This window comes from Cheilinus undulatus, linkage group 13 (genome assembly GCF_018320785.1).
Source record: "Cheilinus undulatus linkage group 13, ASM1832078v1, whole genome shotgun sequence".
Lineage (NCBI taxonomy): Eukaryota > Metazoa > Chordata > Actinopteri > Labriformes > Labridae > Cheilinus > Cheilinus undulatus.
The window spans coordinates 19,269,787-19,289,026 of record NC_054877.1 but is presented as its reverse complement, the minus strand read 5'-3'; the positions used below and the strand labels follow the sequence as shown (position 1 = coordinate 19,289,026).

The 19,240-nt window shown below is 37.3% G+C and overlaps 1 protein-coding gene across 2 annotated transcripts in view; it reads left to right on the top strand.

Moving 5' to 3' along the window:
• yes1 (YES proto-oncogene 1, Src family tyrosine kinase) overlaps positions 1-19,240 on the top strand; it is a 48,903-nt gene that overhangs the window by 17,281 nt on the left and 12,382 nt on the right. For both annotated transcript variants that reach the window (XM_041803278.1, XM_041803279.1), the window contains 6 exons: positions 2,410-2,700; positions 9,012-9,111; positions 12,356-12,454; positions 13,298-13,401; positions 15,009-15,158; positions 16,712-16,867. In XM_041803278.1, coding sequence (XP_041659212.1) covers positions 2,418-2,700; positions 9,012-9,111; positions 12,356-12,454; positions 13,298-13,401; positions 15,009-15,158; positions 16,712-16,867 — 892 coding nt within the window. In that variant the 5' untranslated portion in view covers positions 2,410-2,417. The remainder of the gene's footprint in view (positions 1-2,409; positions 2,701-9,011; positions 9,112-12,355; positions 12,455-13,297; positions 13,402-15,008; positions 15,159-16,711; positions 16,868-19,240) is intronic.

Sequence of the window (19,240 nt, the reverse complement as noted above, 5' to 3'; positions counted from 1 at the left end):
TTTTTTATAGGGAAGGGCAGCTTTAACCAACACATCCAATCTCATCACATTGATTGGACTCCTGGTTGGCTGACTCCTGACTCCAATTAGCTCTTGGAGAAGTCATTAGCCTAGGGGTTCACATCCACCCTGCACTGTGAATGTTTACATGTTTTGTTCAATAAAAACATGAAAACATCATTTTTTGTGCAGTATTACTTTAAGCAGACTGTGTTTGTCTATTGTTGTGACTTAGATAAAGATCAGAACATATTTTATGACCAATTTATGCAGAAATCCAAGAAATCCCAAAGGGTTCACACACTTTTCTTGCAACTGTATATGCATAGTTGTGGACATACTTGTGTGATGTAAGGTTTCTGGAGGCTTCCAAATACGTATTTATATTTAGGTATTTAGGTTTATTTTCAGTGTGAATCCCTGCACTTTTAGAGATTTTGTATGGTGTAACAGATTGTAGAGATGGATCGGCGCATTGGTTTAACAGCGCTATCAGCAGATATTACTTATCTGTTGTGTCCGATCAGTTTTATGCTGGTATCTGGTATATCTAGCTACTGAATCAAATGACAGACTTTATTTGTCATTCAGATTTACACCAAATAGTACTTCAGAACAAAATTTTGTTGCTTGGCTTCAGATAGTGCAAAGATAAACAGCAGCAATGTACATAATAAATAAGAAATAAAAATAAAAATATGGTATTAAATACTGCATGAAAATATGTATTAAATATAGTGGAATATTATTTTACATATATTGCACGATGTAGTTTTATATTGCACAGTCTTATCTGGGCTCCTAATGGAGCAATCTAATGGGGCACATTGAGAAGATATGTGAGGGTGAGGTTATTTTGAGTTTAAGAGTCTTAAAGCTTGTGGGATGAAGAAGCTGTTTCTTAGTCTGGCTGTTCTGCTTCGAAGGCTGCGAAACCTGTTTCCAGAGGGCAGCAGCAAGAACAGTCCATGGTGGGGGTGTGAGGGGTCTCTTCTGATGTTTTGGGCCCTGGTCAGGCAGCATTTTTTAGCGGTGTCCAGGATTTGGAAGGTTCTTTCAGACAATTAAGAGATTATTTACAGTTGTGATAAACTCTGATGTTTTCATGCTTAAACATAAGAGAAAATGTTTGCATACTAGAAGCATTACACCAATCATGACTGGTGCAACTCTGTTACATTACAAGTAGAGGTGCACCGATTTTGAAAATCAGGATGGATGTGATGTTTGAATTGTATTTAACCAATTGCCAATACCAATGCCGATGTCTTTCAAATATTGCTTTTGGTGTAACACTCCCACAGTGCCATTTGCTTTAACTCATTTAGACCTAAGGCTGCCTGGCTTCTAAAACCAAAGAATTGTCTGAAACAAGCCCCCAAATCAGTAGGGTTGGCCATTAGGCAGCTCTAAAAAATAGAAAGAATACATTAATTTTCAAGAAAAGCCTCTTAATTTTTGAGTTTAAAAAGTTGTTTATGTTGCTTTTCCCTGGGGAAAAAAAAATCGTATCATATGGAGCTTTTTGCCTTGCACAAGTCCTGCAGTTAGAGTTTAGTAATATTTTACTTTTTATTGGGGCTGATCAAAAATGAATATTTGTGGTTTTAGCCCAGAACTGTATTATCATTAGAAGCTGGACTTTGCAGAGAAATGGCCGTGAACTTTAGCTATTCAGAAGGCAACGCTACAACACCCCTGAGATGATCAAACCGCTGTTAAATTTACAACTAAACAATGATGTAAATTTGTGACTTTTTAAGCTTGAAAATGCTATTCTCTTCTGTAAATGTACTACTTTTAAAACAAAAACAATCTCAGATTGGTTACTTGTAAATTTATGCGGTGATAATAGATTTGAGTTCAATCTCAAAAATTCATGGATCCCTTTTATCTTTTCATGTTTTTTTAAGTGGCCCAAATACAGCTTAAAAAATAGAGACATGAGATTAAAACATCCTAAAAGTTAATAATACAGTAATTAATTGCCTTTGCCCTAAAATTTATCAACATTTTCAAATTTTATCAATTAATCAAATCAAAGTCATCAATATCCTCCTATTCAAACGTGTCCCTCATCCAAGACGCTTGGCATAACTGCTCTTCAGTAAAATCATAATCTGGGTCAGCATTTTGTTGTTTTTGTCTAATTTGTTTTGTCTAATTTATCATCTTTGTTTTTTTTTTTAACTACTTTAGTCAGCCAACTTCTTTTCTGTCAAGGACACTAAAATAACACTTTTGCAGAATCAATGCCAAATACATAAAAGTAATGTAGGTGGAACCTTGGTGCTGTTGGCATAGGTGACAGTAGACAGTCTAAATGACTCAGACGATATCAGTGAAAATCAACCTCTGCTGTTCAGCATTAACAGTGACTTAACCCTTACCTTTGTCTCTTATATTCAGGCTTGACGATGGGTTGTGTCAGGAGTAAAGAGGACAAGGGCCCGGCTCTGAAGTACCGACCCGACAACCCCAATGCCACACCGATCAACGCCCACCTGGGCCACTATGGGCCGGACCCCACGCTGATGGGTCACTCACCTGCTATGAAGACACACAACAACAGCTACAACAGCCACAGCGCTGGCCTCACTCCGTTTGGTGGAGCGTCATCTGTCATGACGCCGTTCGGAGGGGCCTCCACCTCCTTCACGTCCGTGGCTGTGAGCAGCCCATTCCCCGGCGTCATCCAAGGTCAGTTTGTGGAGGAGATCTCAGATTAAAAAATACCAAGCATATTTAAAAAAAATGTTATGTATGATTCATAACATGAATGAGGAGTGATTCAGTGTTCAGATATTTTATGATATTTCTGGTTCAAGTGTTCCCTCCTACATCCAGAAAGTTTTTTTTTTATTTTAATTGCCTAAAATAATGGTTAAAAGACACATATCTATGCACGTCTGGGCAAAAAGGATAAGAAAATCACAAACTACCGAAAAGGAAGGAAGGTCTGCACACCGTTGGGAGCTAAACGGTGTGTAAACCTTTCTGTTTTTTTTTTTTTTTTCAGCCAGTCACTGAAGAGATTAATTTTGTTTATTTTTCAGTAGTTATTGCATTTATTTTTCCTAGATTAAAACTCACAACAAAAACTCTTGTTCCTTAACCCTGTATTTCAATCAAACCAAACACTTCAGGTCTAAACTTGGATATTGAGCTTTGGCCAAAAAGGACTGTTAACTCTGGACCACTTTACATATGGAAATCAAGGGCATAAAATCAGGCCAGAAGAACAGCAGTGCTGCACTCATTTTTGGCTTTTTGTATGTTAAAATATTAGCTTGTCTTGGTACATTGAACTTTCGAAATGGTTTATTGTGGTGTGTGCATTTTATTTGATTTTTTTCTGTTGTTTGATAGTTTTATGACACCTAAAACTGTAAAAATGCTCTACATAAAAAAATCCAAACTATAGGTAAAGGTTCACCTAGAGACAAAAGCAAAAAATTAACAACTGCTTTAAATTTAGATTCATGCCTTATTTTGAAAATTCTTTTCACCAATGAGTAATATAATTCACAATGTACATTGCATAAGAAAAGTTTCCGGCCCCTTGTATTTTTTTTACCCTTTTAATGATTGAACTAGGGTTGTCCCGATCAGCATTTTTGGCCTCCGATTCTGATCTGATTTTTTAATATTGAATATCTACCGATACCAAGTCCTGATCCGATACTCATAATTACCTAGATTAAAGTTTCAGTTGTTTTTGATTGCAAAAATAACTGAAGAAAACGGAATAACTACTAGATATCTAAAACTTATTCTATTTAACTCAGTACAGCCAACATTGTTGTAAAAAAAAAAAAAAAAAATCACATTTCTGCTCATAATGGCGTAATAGCTCTGTTTCGCTTTAATCATTTGTCAAAAAAAATGAAGTTACATCTTCATTTAGTGCAGTGTTTGAATTAAATCAGACAGACAAAAATCTACTTAAAAGTGGTCAAAACAGCTCACACACCTGAGCAGTCAAGAAAAGTGAACCCAAATATCCTCAGTTCCACTTAGAGGTGGTAAAACCAGTGTCAGTAGTCACAATAAGAAATAAATTCAATAAATGAATTTGAAATATTATAATTCCACTTGGAAGTGATAATTAACTTGACTCTATCAGTCACAACAAAAACTGAACTAAAAAATGAATTAAAAACTTCCCAACTCCATGTTAAAGTGGTGTAAACAGTTTAACTTGAATAGGATCACAAACATATGAATCATACAGATTCAAAACAACAATCCCTATTAAAATGTAGCAGCTTAATCTGAGACATGAACCAAAACATTAACAGTGCAATAAAACCCAAATATTGAATACAAGGCACTCTTGTTATTTCAGTGCAATTTCTAAAGTGCAACTGGAGCTGCTACATCACTTTTTCCTCCCTCACTTTTATTTCTTTACCCACTGTTACTGTAAAATGAAGTGTAGCTTTTTGTGTAGGACACTCGGCATCCTTGTTGGCCTGCTGTACATGCTCTGCTGTGTTAGACCCATGAAACTGGCGTGCATGTAATACTGCGTGCTTTAACATAAAGGTGGAGGACTGTGTAGTGAGGCTCAGCAGTGACATGGGGCAAACATCAGAGCTCTGAATGTCTGTGGTGAAGCTAATGATGGCGAAGTTGCTTTTTAAATTCTCTGTCACGTACTTTGTTGTACAACTCCAGTACGGCATGGTCAGTAAGGTAATGTCAAGACCGCAGGGCATAGCATGGGTCCAAAAGCTCAAGAAGATGACAAAAACTCAGATTCTCCACCACAGAGAAGGGATGGTTGTCCAAATCGATGAATTCGACCACTTTTCTGTTATCTTGTTTGCCTTATCTCTCTCGATGGTACTTCTCTGTTCCCTTTAAGTCCAGAGGTTGTTGCTTCAGTGAAGCTGCCTGTTGCTATAGTGAAGTCAACGTATTCCACTGTATGTTTAGTTTGGAGACGACAGATCAAATTTGTAGTGTTAAAAGCAGCTCTGCTGCTACCATCTTGTGAATATCTAGCCAAAATTTATGAACTTAATAGATCTTTCAAGTTGGTTTTTCTCAATGTGTTTTCATTGTGTGTGAATCAGTGTTAAACTTTTGAATAAACTCGCAATGCACAGTACGTTATGAGCAGCAGATGTTATGCAAATTAGACATTTGAAACAACTGAGCCAAAACATCAAGGCCAAAGAGGAACCCAAAATAGGTCTGTAATATGGGAAGCAATGCACGGCGTCTCTGGAGCCAAAGACAACAATTACATACCCTGACTTCAATGGATTTAGTCGTCCACAGCTGAAGTTCTACTTTCAGCAAGACTTTGACTTTAGATGACTCTTTGATGAAGGATTTGTCTGAAATGAAATGACTCTTGGTGACATGAAAAGTAATCTCATCCTTTTGTGCAGTTAATAAATCACAGATTAGATGGGTAAATTCAGCAATAAACATACACAACACAGAGATGTTTCCTTCCACAGCACACACACAATCATGCACTCACACACATCCCTGGGTCCCTGCCGTGATCTCTCAAGGAGGATAATCTGGCCTGAGGGGCTGCTGGAGATCTAATCCTGCCCATTCAATTTCCTCCTGCAGATAAACATATCAGAGTCGTGTTGTCTCTCCGCTCTCTGTCACTTCAGAGCCAACAAATCAACTCTTTTCATTATGTGGAAGAGATTAAGTGACATCAATTTGATTCACTGGCATAAAGTGATACCACCCAGTCTGAGAAATTGTGTTTCTCTGGTGTGTTTTCTTCAAATAAATCAGCGTTAGAGAGCGGCCTGTTTTCAGCCCAGCTCTGAGACACAGGCAGTGGGATATTTCTAAACAAAGGTTTTTCTAGAAACCTAGTGTGTTTTTTGCAATATGACCTTATGCAATATGCAATTTACTGTTATAATTCTTTAACCAGTTTGTTTATGTCTTAATTAAGGAGTAGTTTGAGATAATGGTTCTCAACATGTAGAGCAGGACCCAAAAGTGGGTCAATATTGTGTGCCTGGAAAAAAGAAGCTGCAAAAAGTCTGTGATGTACAGAAGCCCTTAGCAGACATATGTCAGTACAGTTTGTTTCTTAGTTTTACTGTTGTAAGTAAATTAGTTTGTTTTCACCAAAAATCCTCTTTTTTATTTCATTGTCTTGTGATAATAGAGATGGTTTTACTATCATAACAAGGTAATATGTCAAGAAATCAATTAAATTTGCACATTATCACAGAAAAACAGAGGAAATGGTTTGTCAGAACAATCTGTTGGTTGGTTTGAAAATAATCCATCAAACAGATCCCTGTGTGTGCAGGCTTAAGGCTTTACTTCTAAATGTCTTGAAGTTAAAAAGGGTGTGCTTCAGGGCTCCGTTTTTGGGCCGCTCTTATTTACAACGTTCATCAGTAGTATTGGTCAAAACGTACTTAAAGCAGATCTTCATTTATATTCGGATGACGCTATCATTTACTGCTCTGCTCCTACACAACATCAGGCTCTCTGTCGTTTACAACAAGCCTTTACTATTGTACAGGACACTTTGCATGAGTTAAAATCTGTTCTGATTCCCGACAAATCCAAACTCAAAGAGAAAACCTCTGGACTTGCCCTCTGTTACTACATCTCAGGGTATCATGACTGAGACACCTTGGATTCTTTATATTTAGCGACTTGTAAAGAAGTCAGTTGCTTTTTGTTTCATAAATAAGTTGGTTTTCTTATACTGCTAAGAAAAGACTTGTTTCTGCCAGTCTTATACCTCTGATTGATTATGGTCAAGTTTTTTGAATATTGTATACCATGAGGGAGTGATGTTTATAAAAAATCTGAAGTCCATAACTTATCATTGCACTCTGAATGATTGAGTCGGGTGGCCTTCTTTGGCCTCTAGAAGGCTGAATTTAGTGATATTGATAGGACAAATATTTATATTATTTACAAGGATACTTAATCAGCTTCCATCATACCTGTGTGATTTTATTCATGTAAAAAGTGCTGGAAGCTGCAATCTTCGCTCTGTGACTCAGTCATGAGATTTACTTTTGCTATCTGTTCCCAATTTCTTGAAATGGGTTAAAGGAGTGTCAGGTACACTGCTTCTACAGCCTGGGATCTGCTACAGTAGTCTTTTTGTCTGGGAGAGCTGCTTTAGATCTTTTTGACAAAAGATTAAAAGTGTTGGAAATGTTTTTGATGAATGACTTTGTGTTTTGTGACTAAGGTTTAGCTGGTCTGTGTTTGTAACTGCTGTGTGTCATGTGTATAACTCTGTTGATGGTGCTGCTGCCCATCTTTGCCAGGGAACTCCTGTTAATGAGATTCTTGATCTCAATGAGGCTTTCTGCATCAAATCAATTTCACTTACTAAATAACTAACAAAATAACTTAAAACATAACTAAAATAAAAAACTAAATAAATAGATACAATAACTAAAATATATAGATAAATAAAATCAACAATAAATGAATAGCTAAATAATAAAATAATGAAACTAATTAATTACTTAATAGATCCATTACTAACTAAAAAACTGACAAAATATATAATGAAATTACTAAAATAAATAAACTACTAAATAAACAAATAAATTAATTACTAAATGAATAAATAACTGAATAAATAACTTACTAATTAAATTTTGTTCATTTTCAAGTTCAGTTCTATTCCCAAGAGTTAGAGCTGAACTTGGGGAAAATTTTTTAAAGTTTGTGGCAACCTTTTCATTTCATTTTAAACCTTCATTTATTCTCGAAAGGACATTGAGATTTCCCTCATTTCCAATGCCTTCGAGATTACAGACACCTTAAAACCACAGCACAATAAAACAAGTACAGTATATAGAACAATCACTGTGAACAGCAATCTCATCAGTGACAAGGTAGATAAAATGAAATCAGGTAAAACAGTTGCAATGTGAAACACAATGGCTAGAAATCAAAGTCCTGAACTCTGAAAGAGAGGGAAGAACATCAATTTTTAGAGAGTGTTGGAGAATGTTCCATGAGCTTGGAGCATCAAAGGAAAAAGCTGTTTTACCAAGTTCAGTACACGCTCGAGGAACTTTAAGAAGTAACAGATTAGTAGAGTGAGTTGTATAGCTACCAGCATTCCACTCTAACAAGGTTGAGATATAAGGTGGTAATTTTCCAACGAGGGCCTTAAAGATATATAAAAACCAATGTTTGTTGCGCCTCTCTTCCAGAGAAGGCCAACCAGCCTTCTCATACAGAACACAATGATGAGTTCTGTACCCATCACCAGTAATAAATCTAAGAGCAGAGTGATATACACTGTCCAAAGGCTTTAGAACTGAAGCTGCAGCATGTCTGTAAATCACATCACCATAATCAATGACAGATACCAACACAGCTTCAACAACTCTTTTTCTACAGAATAAAGGAAAGCTGGATTTGTCTCTGCACAAAAAAACAATCTTTTGTCACATTTTCTTGACAAGGTTGTTTACCTGGTGTTTGAACGTTAAATCCTCGTCAATCCATACGCCAACATATTTATATTCAGTGACTCTTTCAATTCTAGAGCCTTCCATAGTAAACAAATTTGCCTGGAACCAATGATGAAACGACCTGAAACTTCATGACTTGTTCTCATTGGATGCTTTTAAGAGGGTGCTGAATGACATGGAGGCAGAAACATCTGTTTGTTGATTTTCTGCCGTATCATTATGGTTTTTATGATTGTGGTACAGTTTTGACCAATCAGTTTAGTTAATTATTTCATGTTTTTTATTATGTTATTATCACTGTATATATTGATGCTTGTTGGCTGTTAGAGACTTGTATAAAATAGATCCAAAGTAATATAGGGGGTACTATAAAAAATTGTTAATCTTAATTTCACATCTGAAATTCTAGGAGGGCTTTTAGTTTTTTTGTGTAACATTTAAAGGTTTTTGAAAAAGATTGTTCTAAAAGAAAGTAAATTTCCCTTTGAGGCACAGTAGGGTAAAGTAGCTGTTAAATATCCACACTTCTAACACACAGTTTTGTCTCATTTCCAGGCGGTGTAACATTTTTTGTAGCACTGTATGACTATGAGGCGAGGACGTCAGATGATCTATCGTTCAAAAAAGGAGATCGCTTCCAGATTATCAACAACACGTGAGTACATTTGCCTCTAAAACTGACAAACTCCTGCTGAGGGGATATGTGTTGACATGGTAGTGTGTGTTTGTGTCTTTAATCCCTCGTTGTATTCAAGTCTGTGATTTAGGCTGAAATCTGTCTGGGTTAATGGCTTCTCTAATGGGCCATCTGTCCAGTCCCCATAGCTTCTCTCCCGCCACAAATTATTCATCCAGTTTAGGGGTTAACATTTGGGGTTAGAGTCATTATCATAACAATCTTCCCTCATTTTGTCAAGTATGAGAAATGTTTGTTATTACATAAAAGCTGAATTAAAAATGTTCTAAAAGTGATGGTCAAAATCCTTGAGGAATTAATTTGCTTTTTTACACCTACATTTATTTCATTTAAAATAAATTACATTCACTATACTATAATTTATTGATGCCCATCATATATACATGTATAGTGGTGGTAGTACGATGGAATCTAAATGCTTATTCCTGGCTGCTTCCTCCTGCTGCAGCAGCAGAGTGTTTTTTCCCAGGTGTAAACAGGTGGGAAAATAGGCAGAGGGCCAAGTGCTCCACATATGCTCTTCCCCACATACATCACACATGTCTTCACTTACTGTCATCGATACGTCTGCATGATGTGAAATCCATCTGCTCTCAGAGAGGAGGTGGGAGGAGGATAGATATGTTCAGTTTTCATAATGATGTAGAACCATTTCTTAATCAGTTTATGATCCATTTTTAAATGTATGCTAGAACAGATGATGCTGGTACTATAACTATTTTGATAACCTCATGCAACATATCATTATTCATAATTCAGTGTAAATCTCTCTCTTATTTTTTTTTGTGTAAGTGGTTTAAAGTATCAAAATGAAAGCTGCGTGCTTTTCCTTACATATGCAGTCAGTTACACAATACATGTTAAACACATAAACAATAGTTAGCTTCACATCAGCACCGTTAGCCTGTTAGCACATTGGCCACTATCATAACTTTGCAGCTTACAACAGCCAAATACCATCCTCCACTAACAACAACAAAGCGAGTCTTACCGTCAGCTGCTAATATCAGTCCTCATCATGATATAACTGTAACCTCTCTGAAGGGAGACAGAGCCTTCGTTATAAGCTCCAGGCGGTCCATGCCGTTCTGCACGATGTGATTCTGTGTTGACTACAATCCAACTTTATCTGAGGAATGGTCATAGGTAGTTTATCGAAGTCACTACAACTCTGCTTGGCATAGGCCCCTCTCTCTCTCTGCTGCTGCATTGGTGTTTACGGCGCTCAGCTATACAGTTCCCTTTGTTTTACCCTCGTCATTACTCACAGCAATGACATAAAATCTCTCCATACCACTGATGATATTAAGCCTTTGGTTAACCAGGAAAACCTCACTTAGATTAAAATTCTGCTTTATGAGAAAGCTCTGGTCAAACTTTCCCGCTTTCCCTGCATAGTCCCCAGCAATACTGAGCTCGTGCAGAGCGATAGATTTGCTTTGATGTCATCTTGCATACATAATTAGCTATGTGCTTGCCGTCTGAGGAGATAAACGACCCCAGCACCACAGGACAGTCGATGTAGTAAGTTTTGTTGAGCTGTTGGCTTTTTTGTGTAGAGGAAGTAATTTAATTTTTCATAAATATACTCTTGAGTCTTTATTAGGTCTTTTCTGAACGCTTTGTAGTATAAAAGTATCAAATATAACCTTTTTCAAAACATAAACCACTTTTTCTAATATAGAATGACATTGTTAAAAATTAACAATGTTGATGAGCACACTGATAAAAAACCAATAGTTAAGTAATGTCAGACATCATGGCTAAGCCATGATGTGCACAAATGTCTGAATGCCATAAAATAAAGTAGAAGAAACTAAAACAAATTACAGGGAAAATGAATTTAATAATATCAAAAAGGGGAAAAAGCTTAAAATTGGCAAAATCAGTTAAAAGTGGCAAAAATGTGATAATAGCAGAAAAAACAGGGCTAAAAAAGCAATAAAGGGCCAAAAAGAGATGACAACAATGGTGAAAAACAGTTAAAAGTAGCAAAAATTGATATAAATGGGGAAAAACGTGACAAAAACGGGCATCTTCAGGACAGGGGTTAAAAATGGCAAAAAAATATGTTAAAAGTGGCAAAAATTGTTTTTAGGAGGTAAAAATTGGTTAAAAGTGGAAAAAATATGTAAAAAATGGGCAGAAACAGTGAACAGAATCCAACAAAACTTCACACACTTTTCAGCTCCAAAATGAGGGAACTGATAGCCAGGATGCTAGCATCAATACTGCTGATCCAGCACACATACATTGATATTATCAGAAATCAAAACTGGGAGGGCCCATTCACTGGGTTTTTCAGGGGCTTAGCCAATTCTTTCATCTTACAAGTACCTTAGCTCTGTTTAATGTTAAAACGCCCTGCACTGTCTCTTTGCTTAAATTATCTTTTTTACCTCATAGCTTATTTTAAACTTCAGATCATATCTATTCAGCATCTATTCAGCACACCTGGCAACCATACCAATAATGCCCCAAGACCTGTATATACTAGTGAAAATACCTAACAGCAGCTTGAACATATTTAATACTTAATTTTATTCTTTTTTTCTGTTATTTTTATTTTCATATTTAATGTTTAGATCCTGTGCATTGAGAGCAAAGCTAACCGGAGTCATATTCCTTGTTGTGTAAGGATACTTGGCCAATAAAGCTGATGCTGATTCTTCATTGTCGCTGATTCATCCCATGCTCTACATGGTATGAAGTAAAGTTTAGAGTTGCAGTGAATGACGGTTATTCACTTGTCTGTGAAACTGCTAAAAAGGGGCAAATAAGGCATGGCATCCAACTGATGATTTAGTGTGTTGAAGTTTTTATAGCCACAGCATGGGTAAGAGCCTAAGACAAAAGCCTGATTTTGTGAGGTGATCAGGTTGATATTAATTTTGGATCTTATCAAAGTAAGATTTATCATAAAGCTCCTTTACTAGTTCTAAAGCATTTAGTACTTTTACAAAAGTGAAAAGTCTATGCTCTTCTTTTCCATCTGCATTTATCATGACTTTTAATCCCCTCCCTCAGTGAGATGACTTTGAGCACTGACGTGTTTGAGTGACGCAAAATGTGACCTTGTTGTTTTATATCTTTTTCTTCTTTTATACCTGAAGTCTACTTTTAAGAGTGGGTGTATTTTTCAATCAGGCTTTTTTGGGTCTATATTGTGTGTTTCTGAATTCCAATCCTCTTCTCTCCTCAGTGAAGGTGACTGGTGGGAGGCTCGTTCCATCAACACCGGACAGAAAGGTTACATCCCCAGTAACTACGTGGCTCCAGCTGACTCCATACAGGCTGAAGAGTGAGAGCTCATTAACTTTTTTGACACTCTTTGTCTGTCTCCATCTCCGTCATCCTCCTACGGTTTATTTTTTTCTTTCACTTTTATTTTCTCCTCATCATTCCTTTCTGCTGTCTCACCCTGCTCGGTTGGTTCTCTGATTGAGACAACATGATGTGGCTGGGCGGTCACACACTGTGACTAACCCAGCATGGCAACACAGATTTGAAACAATGGAGTTCTGTACTGTCACTGAGAGACGGTGTTCATCTGGTGTAACAAAGACATTCAGAGGCTGTGCTACTTTTAGGCTGGTTTGGTCTGCTTTCTAATGGGTTCAGCGCTAATGAGAATGTTTGTATTAGATGCTTTTGCAACTCATTAGAAAATATGTGAGAAAAACTGCTGGTAAATGCGAAATTGAATGGATACCTCAGAATACACTGTCCTTGAGAAAACAATAAGATAAGGCAGGCTATGAGCTTCTTTACAGCCTTAGCTAGTTTTTAGTAATACTTCTTGATTTGTCCTTTAAAGCCTTTATAATAGTACTTTGGCATAAATCAATTTTGCTTTCAACAGATTTTAAGCTTCTTAATATTCTGTGTGGGGCTCATAAGGTTGTTTTGCATGAAAAACAAATATTCTCTGTGTTAAATGTCATTCACAAATGTACTGTTTGAATTTCTTGTTTCTCAGGTTTAGAAGATTTATATAAAACCAGAGAAAATTTCCCTACATCAAAGCACCAGTACACCAGAGTCAAATTCTTATTACATGAAGGAGAAGATCCTACATCTTATGCTGTGTTTCACTTTGAGCGCTCCTTCTGCGTCTGATGTCCGATATTCTTGCTTTTGGCAGATGGTACTTTGGTAAAATGGGCCGCAAAGATGCTGAGCGTCTATTATTGCTTCCAGGGAATCAGCGGGGCACTTTCTTGGCACGAGAGAGCGAGACAACAAAAGGTATGAGGTTTTTTGTTGATGAAAACAGATTAAATGTAAGGAAATGTATTCCTAAATCCCTTTTTTGCTTGTGTAAGCTACAGACTTGGCTTTATTGGAGCTATATGGTCAATGAAATAATGGGAATGTTTTTTTTTTGGTGTATGAAATATTGTTTTTTTTTTTTTTTGGAGCTGTCAGCATTATCTCATTAATCATGGTGTGACTAAGGTCCATAAGAAGTTCATTTAATGTACATATCCCAAGCTTCATTGTCCCTTTCAGCACACCTTTGGTCAAGCCACTGAAATGTCTCCCTGATGTAAATTTAGTCCACCACATCCTGTCAAGTCCCTTTTAAGCGATAAAAAAATTGGAATTTAGGTATGGCAAGCCACTGTTATGAACCACCAGGCCAAATTTCAGTAATGGAAAACATCTCTTGGTCTATAAAATTAAGCTTCAAAATCATGAAAAATGAGGCAATAAAATCTGATCTAGGGTGGTGTGGGCGTGTCAGCTGAAGGTGTGTAAGCCACGCCCACTCATAGGAAAGACAATCCTCTTAGAATTTAAAAAATGCTACAACCTGAACAAAGGAATCAGCTGTCTGCTATACTGCTGTTTTATAACTCTCATTTTTGATCCACCAGAGAAACAATCACATTTATTTGAAATGCCAGCCTTTAGCTATAAATGCTGACAGTTTAGAGCTAAAAAGTCTCAGTTTCATTCTCTCATCCTATATTTGACACTTCAGGTATTCCTTATATCTCATTTTCTGAGTAATGTTAAGCTATGTTCCCCTCCCCCGTTTGAGAAGTATTCATTGTTAAATCGCTGCCAAAAACAGTCCATTTCCTGATGTTGGGCTTCAAAATAAATGTCTTCACACATTATTAGCATTGAAGGTTTTATTATGACACACTAGGGGAGAATAGAACATGTCCGTCATCAGATACGTTACTAAGCTCTAGTATCGCAACTCTAATGGACAAGAGAGATTAAACTGTTGCTGCTTTGAGAGAAACAAAGCCACTCAGCTTCTTTAAATCATCCAATGATGTCATGGGGCACTATATTTACCCTGCTCAAATTAAACCTAGCCACTAAAGAGGTGAAAAACTTTCTAACAATCTAAATCTAAAATTCAGTCACTCAAAATTCTCATTTTTTTCAAGTTTATGGCAACCTTATTCCAATATATAAACTGTATGGTGCACTTTAAATGCAAATTTTGGATTTCACTTTTCTCACAGACAGCTCAGTGGGCAAGTCAAAAGTCACCTTGTGTTATCAAATATTAACAAGTGCTGTTCCCTTATCACCTTTTCAGTCATTATTTTTTGTGGTTAAGTTCATTTAATTATATTCCATCTACCCTACATTCCTAATTACTTTTCAGAATAAAAGCAGGTCCGTATCCTAACAGGAAATTGATTGCCCTCAGTTTTAGACAGTACAAAAATCCAAATGAAACACGAAAAACGTTTAAATGCAAAAAGGGAGAAAAATTATGATCAACTAAAGAAATTCTGAGAGTGATTGTGATTAAAATGTTATCAGCCCTTGGTTTTGTATTTTTGTGGTTTTGTTACCATGAAGACTAACATCTTTGGATTTCAAAGGTGCCTACTCTCTGTCAATCCGGGACTGGGATGAGGTGAAGGGAGACAACGTCAAACACTACAAGATCCGCAAGTTGGACAGTGGCGGTTATTACATCACCACTCGGGCCCAGTTTGACACACTGCAGAAGCTGGTGAAACACTACACAGGTATGCAGCCTGCCTGTCAGAAGGACCTGCACACACATCATTAACATCATCACCTCTTGAAGGCAACATTTAGACAAATAGTTGTTTACAACTCAACTATTGCTCTTACTCTAAGGAGGTTTGTAATTTTTATCTTTTAGACTCATGATTGTAGAGTGTAATCTGAACAAACATGTCAATGATTTCTAGTCTTTCAAAGAAGCTTTGCTAAAAAGGTATGCAGTAAATGTAGTGTTTAAAGCTGAAAATGTATTGTTCAGCTACAGTAATGCTGATGGGAAATGTATTGAATATGCCTTACAGTTTATTTTTATATGGGGATTCTCAGGCTTTTACTGACATAATGACAGCTCACTAATCATACCAACCCCCTCCCTCCCCACCCCCAAAAAATCAGAACCATGTGAGGCTTAAGCCAAAAGAGGCATGAATATAAAAATGTTCTTTTAAAAAAACATGCACAGCTTTAAGCCTGCTGTAATCTCTCCATAATATTGATAAGCAGGCTGCTGCTCCCAAAAATTCCCCTGACTGTCACAAGAAAGTATTTGGATGATGAAAGCACTCAGAAAAAACTGTTCAGGTTACTTTTGGGTAGCCGTAGAAATATTTGTTTTGCAACAACGAGAGTGCCATCTTGAGTGCCTGAACCTGGATTATTTTTGCCTTTATTTTTTTTTTTTGGTGATAAGTTTTAAATCCCTTCCATTCAGGACAAAAATATGTTAAGGACTTAAGAAAAATTGACAATTAAATATGTGTGCAGAATATCAGTACAGTTTGTTCAGTTCAGTGATATCAACAGGAACAACGCTGCTTGGGTACAGATATTTTGTTTTCACTCAAATTTTGCAATATTTCACCCAGAAGTGTAATCCATAAAGTAAGGGCAATAATAAACCTTTCCCTGTGTATCTTCACTGTTTGATAAATTCATGGCTCTACATTTTCCTTCCAGTGTGGAGCTTTAAAGTGCAGACAGAGGTCAATAACAAGTGTGAATTCTTGCAGAAGAAGTTTGTTGCATCTTACCTGTTCAGTGGCCTGATAAAACAGGCTGGTTTAACTTTTAGCGTGTGCTGAATGCAAATGGGCTTTCTCACATGGTTGTTGGTCCTGGTGCTGCCAGCTAACGTTAGCTCTCACTGTGTCAGCTATGTGACCCTGTGATCTTTCCGCTTTCTCACTTAAATTGGAATCAAATTGAGTTCATCGTGGTTCAAGTATAGATGGTAGAACAACCAGGAGTGATTATTTCTAGAAGGGGAACAAAGTGTTTTCCAAGAATGGCTGTGAATCAGGGCTGTTGTTCAGTTCAATTCAGTTTTATTTGTGTAGCACATTTCATACAGAAGATAGAAATGGCTTGTTCTGTCAGTTTGCTCTGTTGTGGTATCAATGTGGTCTGCAGCTGCAACTTTATGCATTTCTCACCACATGTTTACAGTCCACTTGCTGAAGTATGTCTCTGTGTGTTCTGTTTATATAATTAAGCTGGTTGTCTGTATCGAACATCATACTTTTTGTGTCTCTTCATGTTTGTTCCTGACCAGAACATGCTGACGGTCTGTGCCACCGGCTGACGACAGTGTGTCCGACAGTGAAGCCTCAGACTCAGGGGCTTGCTAAGGACGCCTGGGAAATCCCACGAGAGTCTCTCAGACTGGAGGTTAAACTGGGACAGGGCTGCTTCGGAGAAGTCTGGATGGGTAAGACATTATCACTGCTGTACTCCAGGACACAGTTTATGTCTCAGAAACAAGCATAAGCCGGGTTTCCACCACAGGAACTTCCCCCAGGGATCAGGGACTTTTCTAGGAGCTCACTGCATTCCCACCACAGTTACCAGGGTCTAAATAAAGTCTGCGGGACTTTTCTAAAAGGTCCCTGATCTGAGTCTTAGTGCTTCCCCAAAAGTGCAGGGACTCTGGGGTGGACTTTTCAGGGCCAAACATTTCCAAGTAGTGTATTACGAGTGTGGATTTTTTCCACTCAGTAGCATGCTTACTAATCTTGTCAGGCTTTTTTTCTCTGTGAAAATACAGACAGTACAGCTAGAGGAATCTTATAGATGAGTGGAAAAATGGTCAAAGTCCTGAGTACTATTGGGGAAATGGCAGCTATAAATAAATATCTATCATGTACATTGTCTTTTATTTTCTACATTTATTAATTTTTTTCTTTCTTTACAGTAAACACAAACACAGTTATAAGAACAAGTATAAAGACATACAATCTTGTCTGTCCTAACCCTTCCTCAACACCAAGAGGAATAGAAAATGAGAACAATAATAATAAACGGATAAATAAGACAGCTTTAACAATGAAAAGTAACAGGTAAAGGAGATGGCATGAATTGGAAGTGAATAGATAAATATCACTTAGTATGTAAGTATAGAGTGAAAGGGGCCAAGTCTAACACAAATAGAACCACGTATTGATCAGTTAGCATAATAATACAAGCATTAATGCAGACCTACATTTATGAGAACACTTAGAAATGGAATGAAAGTTGCATAGTCTTTTAAAGATGTACATAAATGAAGTTATTGAGAGATTTGCTGCACTCAGACATAAAAAAACATGCCTACATGTTTCAGATGTACAGGCCTTCAGTGTGCAGACTCTGAGAGCATCAAAGGGAACCAGAGCGGCTGATTTCGTAAATACTTTCCAGATCTGTGCATCACTCCATTCATCTGCTTTTTCTTAAGGTTTACATAAGTTGCATATCTTACAGATGTGTAGTGCTTGGATCTAGACAGATGAATGACCCTGCAGCCAACTGGAGAGTATTTAATAAGATATAAAGGAAAGCCGACTTTATTTACTCTTCACTTCTTCCACAAGGCTAAGAGCAAACCACACTGCTGCTGAGTTTTTGATGTAGACACAGCTCAGCAAAAATGGTTAACTTGTAGTGAACACAAGATACTTGTGCCCCACTTAAAGGATAAGCCCTCAGTGAAGAAATCCCTAAATCCAATAATCAGAATCAGAATCGGGTTTTATTGCCAGGAATTTAACTAGGTGTTTGGTACAAAAAGAAAACCAGAAGAAGAATAAAACATAATAAGATGTTTATAAAAAATATTAGGGGCTAGACTTAAATAGATTGTTATAGAAAAAAACATACTGAAGCAAAATGAAAATATGAACATCACAAAAAGTATACACAAAGGTGCAAAAGGATGTGGCAGGGTATTTTGGCCCTTCCAGAGGGGACAGTGGAGACAGGTGGGCAGCAAAAGGCCAGCACCTTACTGGGGTTAGCAAGTGGAAATCTCCCCTCACCTGTGTTTGTTTATTTAGTCTGAAAAACACTCCAGAAAGACTGGACAGTGAGCTCCGGCTTCTCAGAGCCATCCTCGCCCAGGCTAGCTCTCACAATTCACCATGCCAGATGCTCTTTATTTTACCTGTTCTAGCCTTCATTGCCCAAACAGCACTTCCATCTTCAGAAACCTAGCCTCAAGGTAGTGGCAATGCAGATTCCAACCCTAGCCCTTGGCCCCTAATTACCACCACAAAAAGACAGCTATTCCTGGTGCCAACATTACGCATGAGAGAGAACACAAGAGAAAGACAGAAGTCACAAGAGAGAGCTTAGAAAGAGGATGGGGGAAGCAAAGACAGGTGAGATGCCCTGACTAAAGTAGTTGCTCTACTTCCTTGTACTCCCTTATTTTCATGAGGGAAGAGGAGAGAACCTCCTTGTCAGTTGCTGATTTTAACTGCAACAGTATACATCTGTCTTTCACAAACTCTGTCCTTGCTTCCCAGCTCTTTAAGTAAAGAGACTGATGATCTTGCTGTAAACCCTCTACATCCACTTCTAACAGACAGACCTAAATCTGTCCTCACTTGCTTGAAATGCACCAACCCCAGCCTCCAAAAAACAGAGCGAACCTACTGATACTGCTCGCTTTGCAAAAGCAACAGTATGGAAATCAGACTTTGTTCAACATTGTGAAGAAGAAAGAAATCCAGAAAATAATTAAATTTGAAGACCTTAAATCCAACCCTCTCATGTTTATTTTTTCTGAAAATAAAATCAGCCATTAGCTGTGAGTCAGCATATT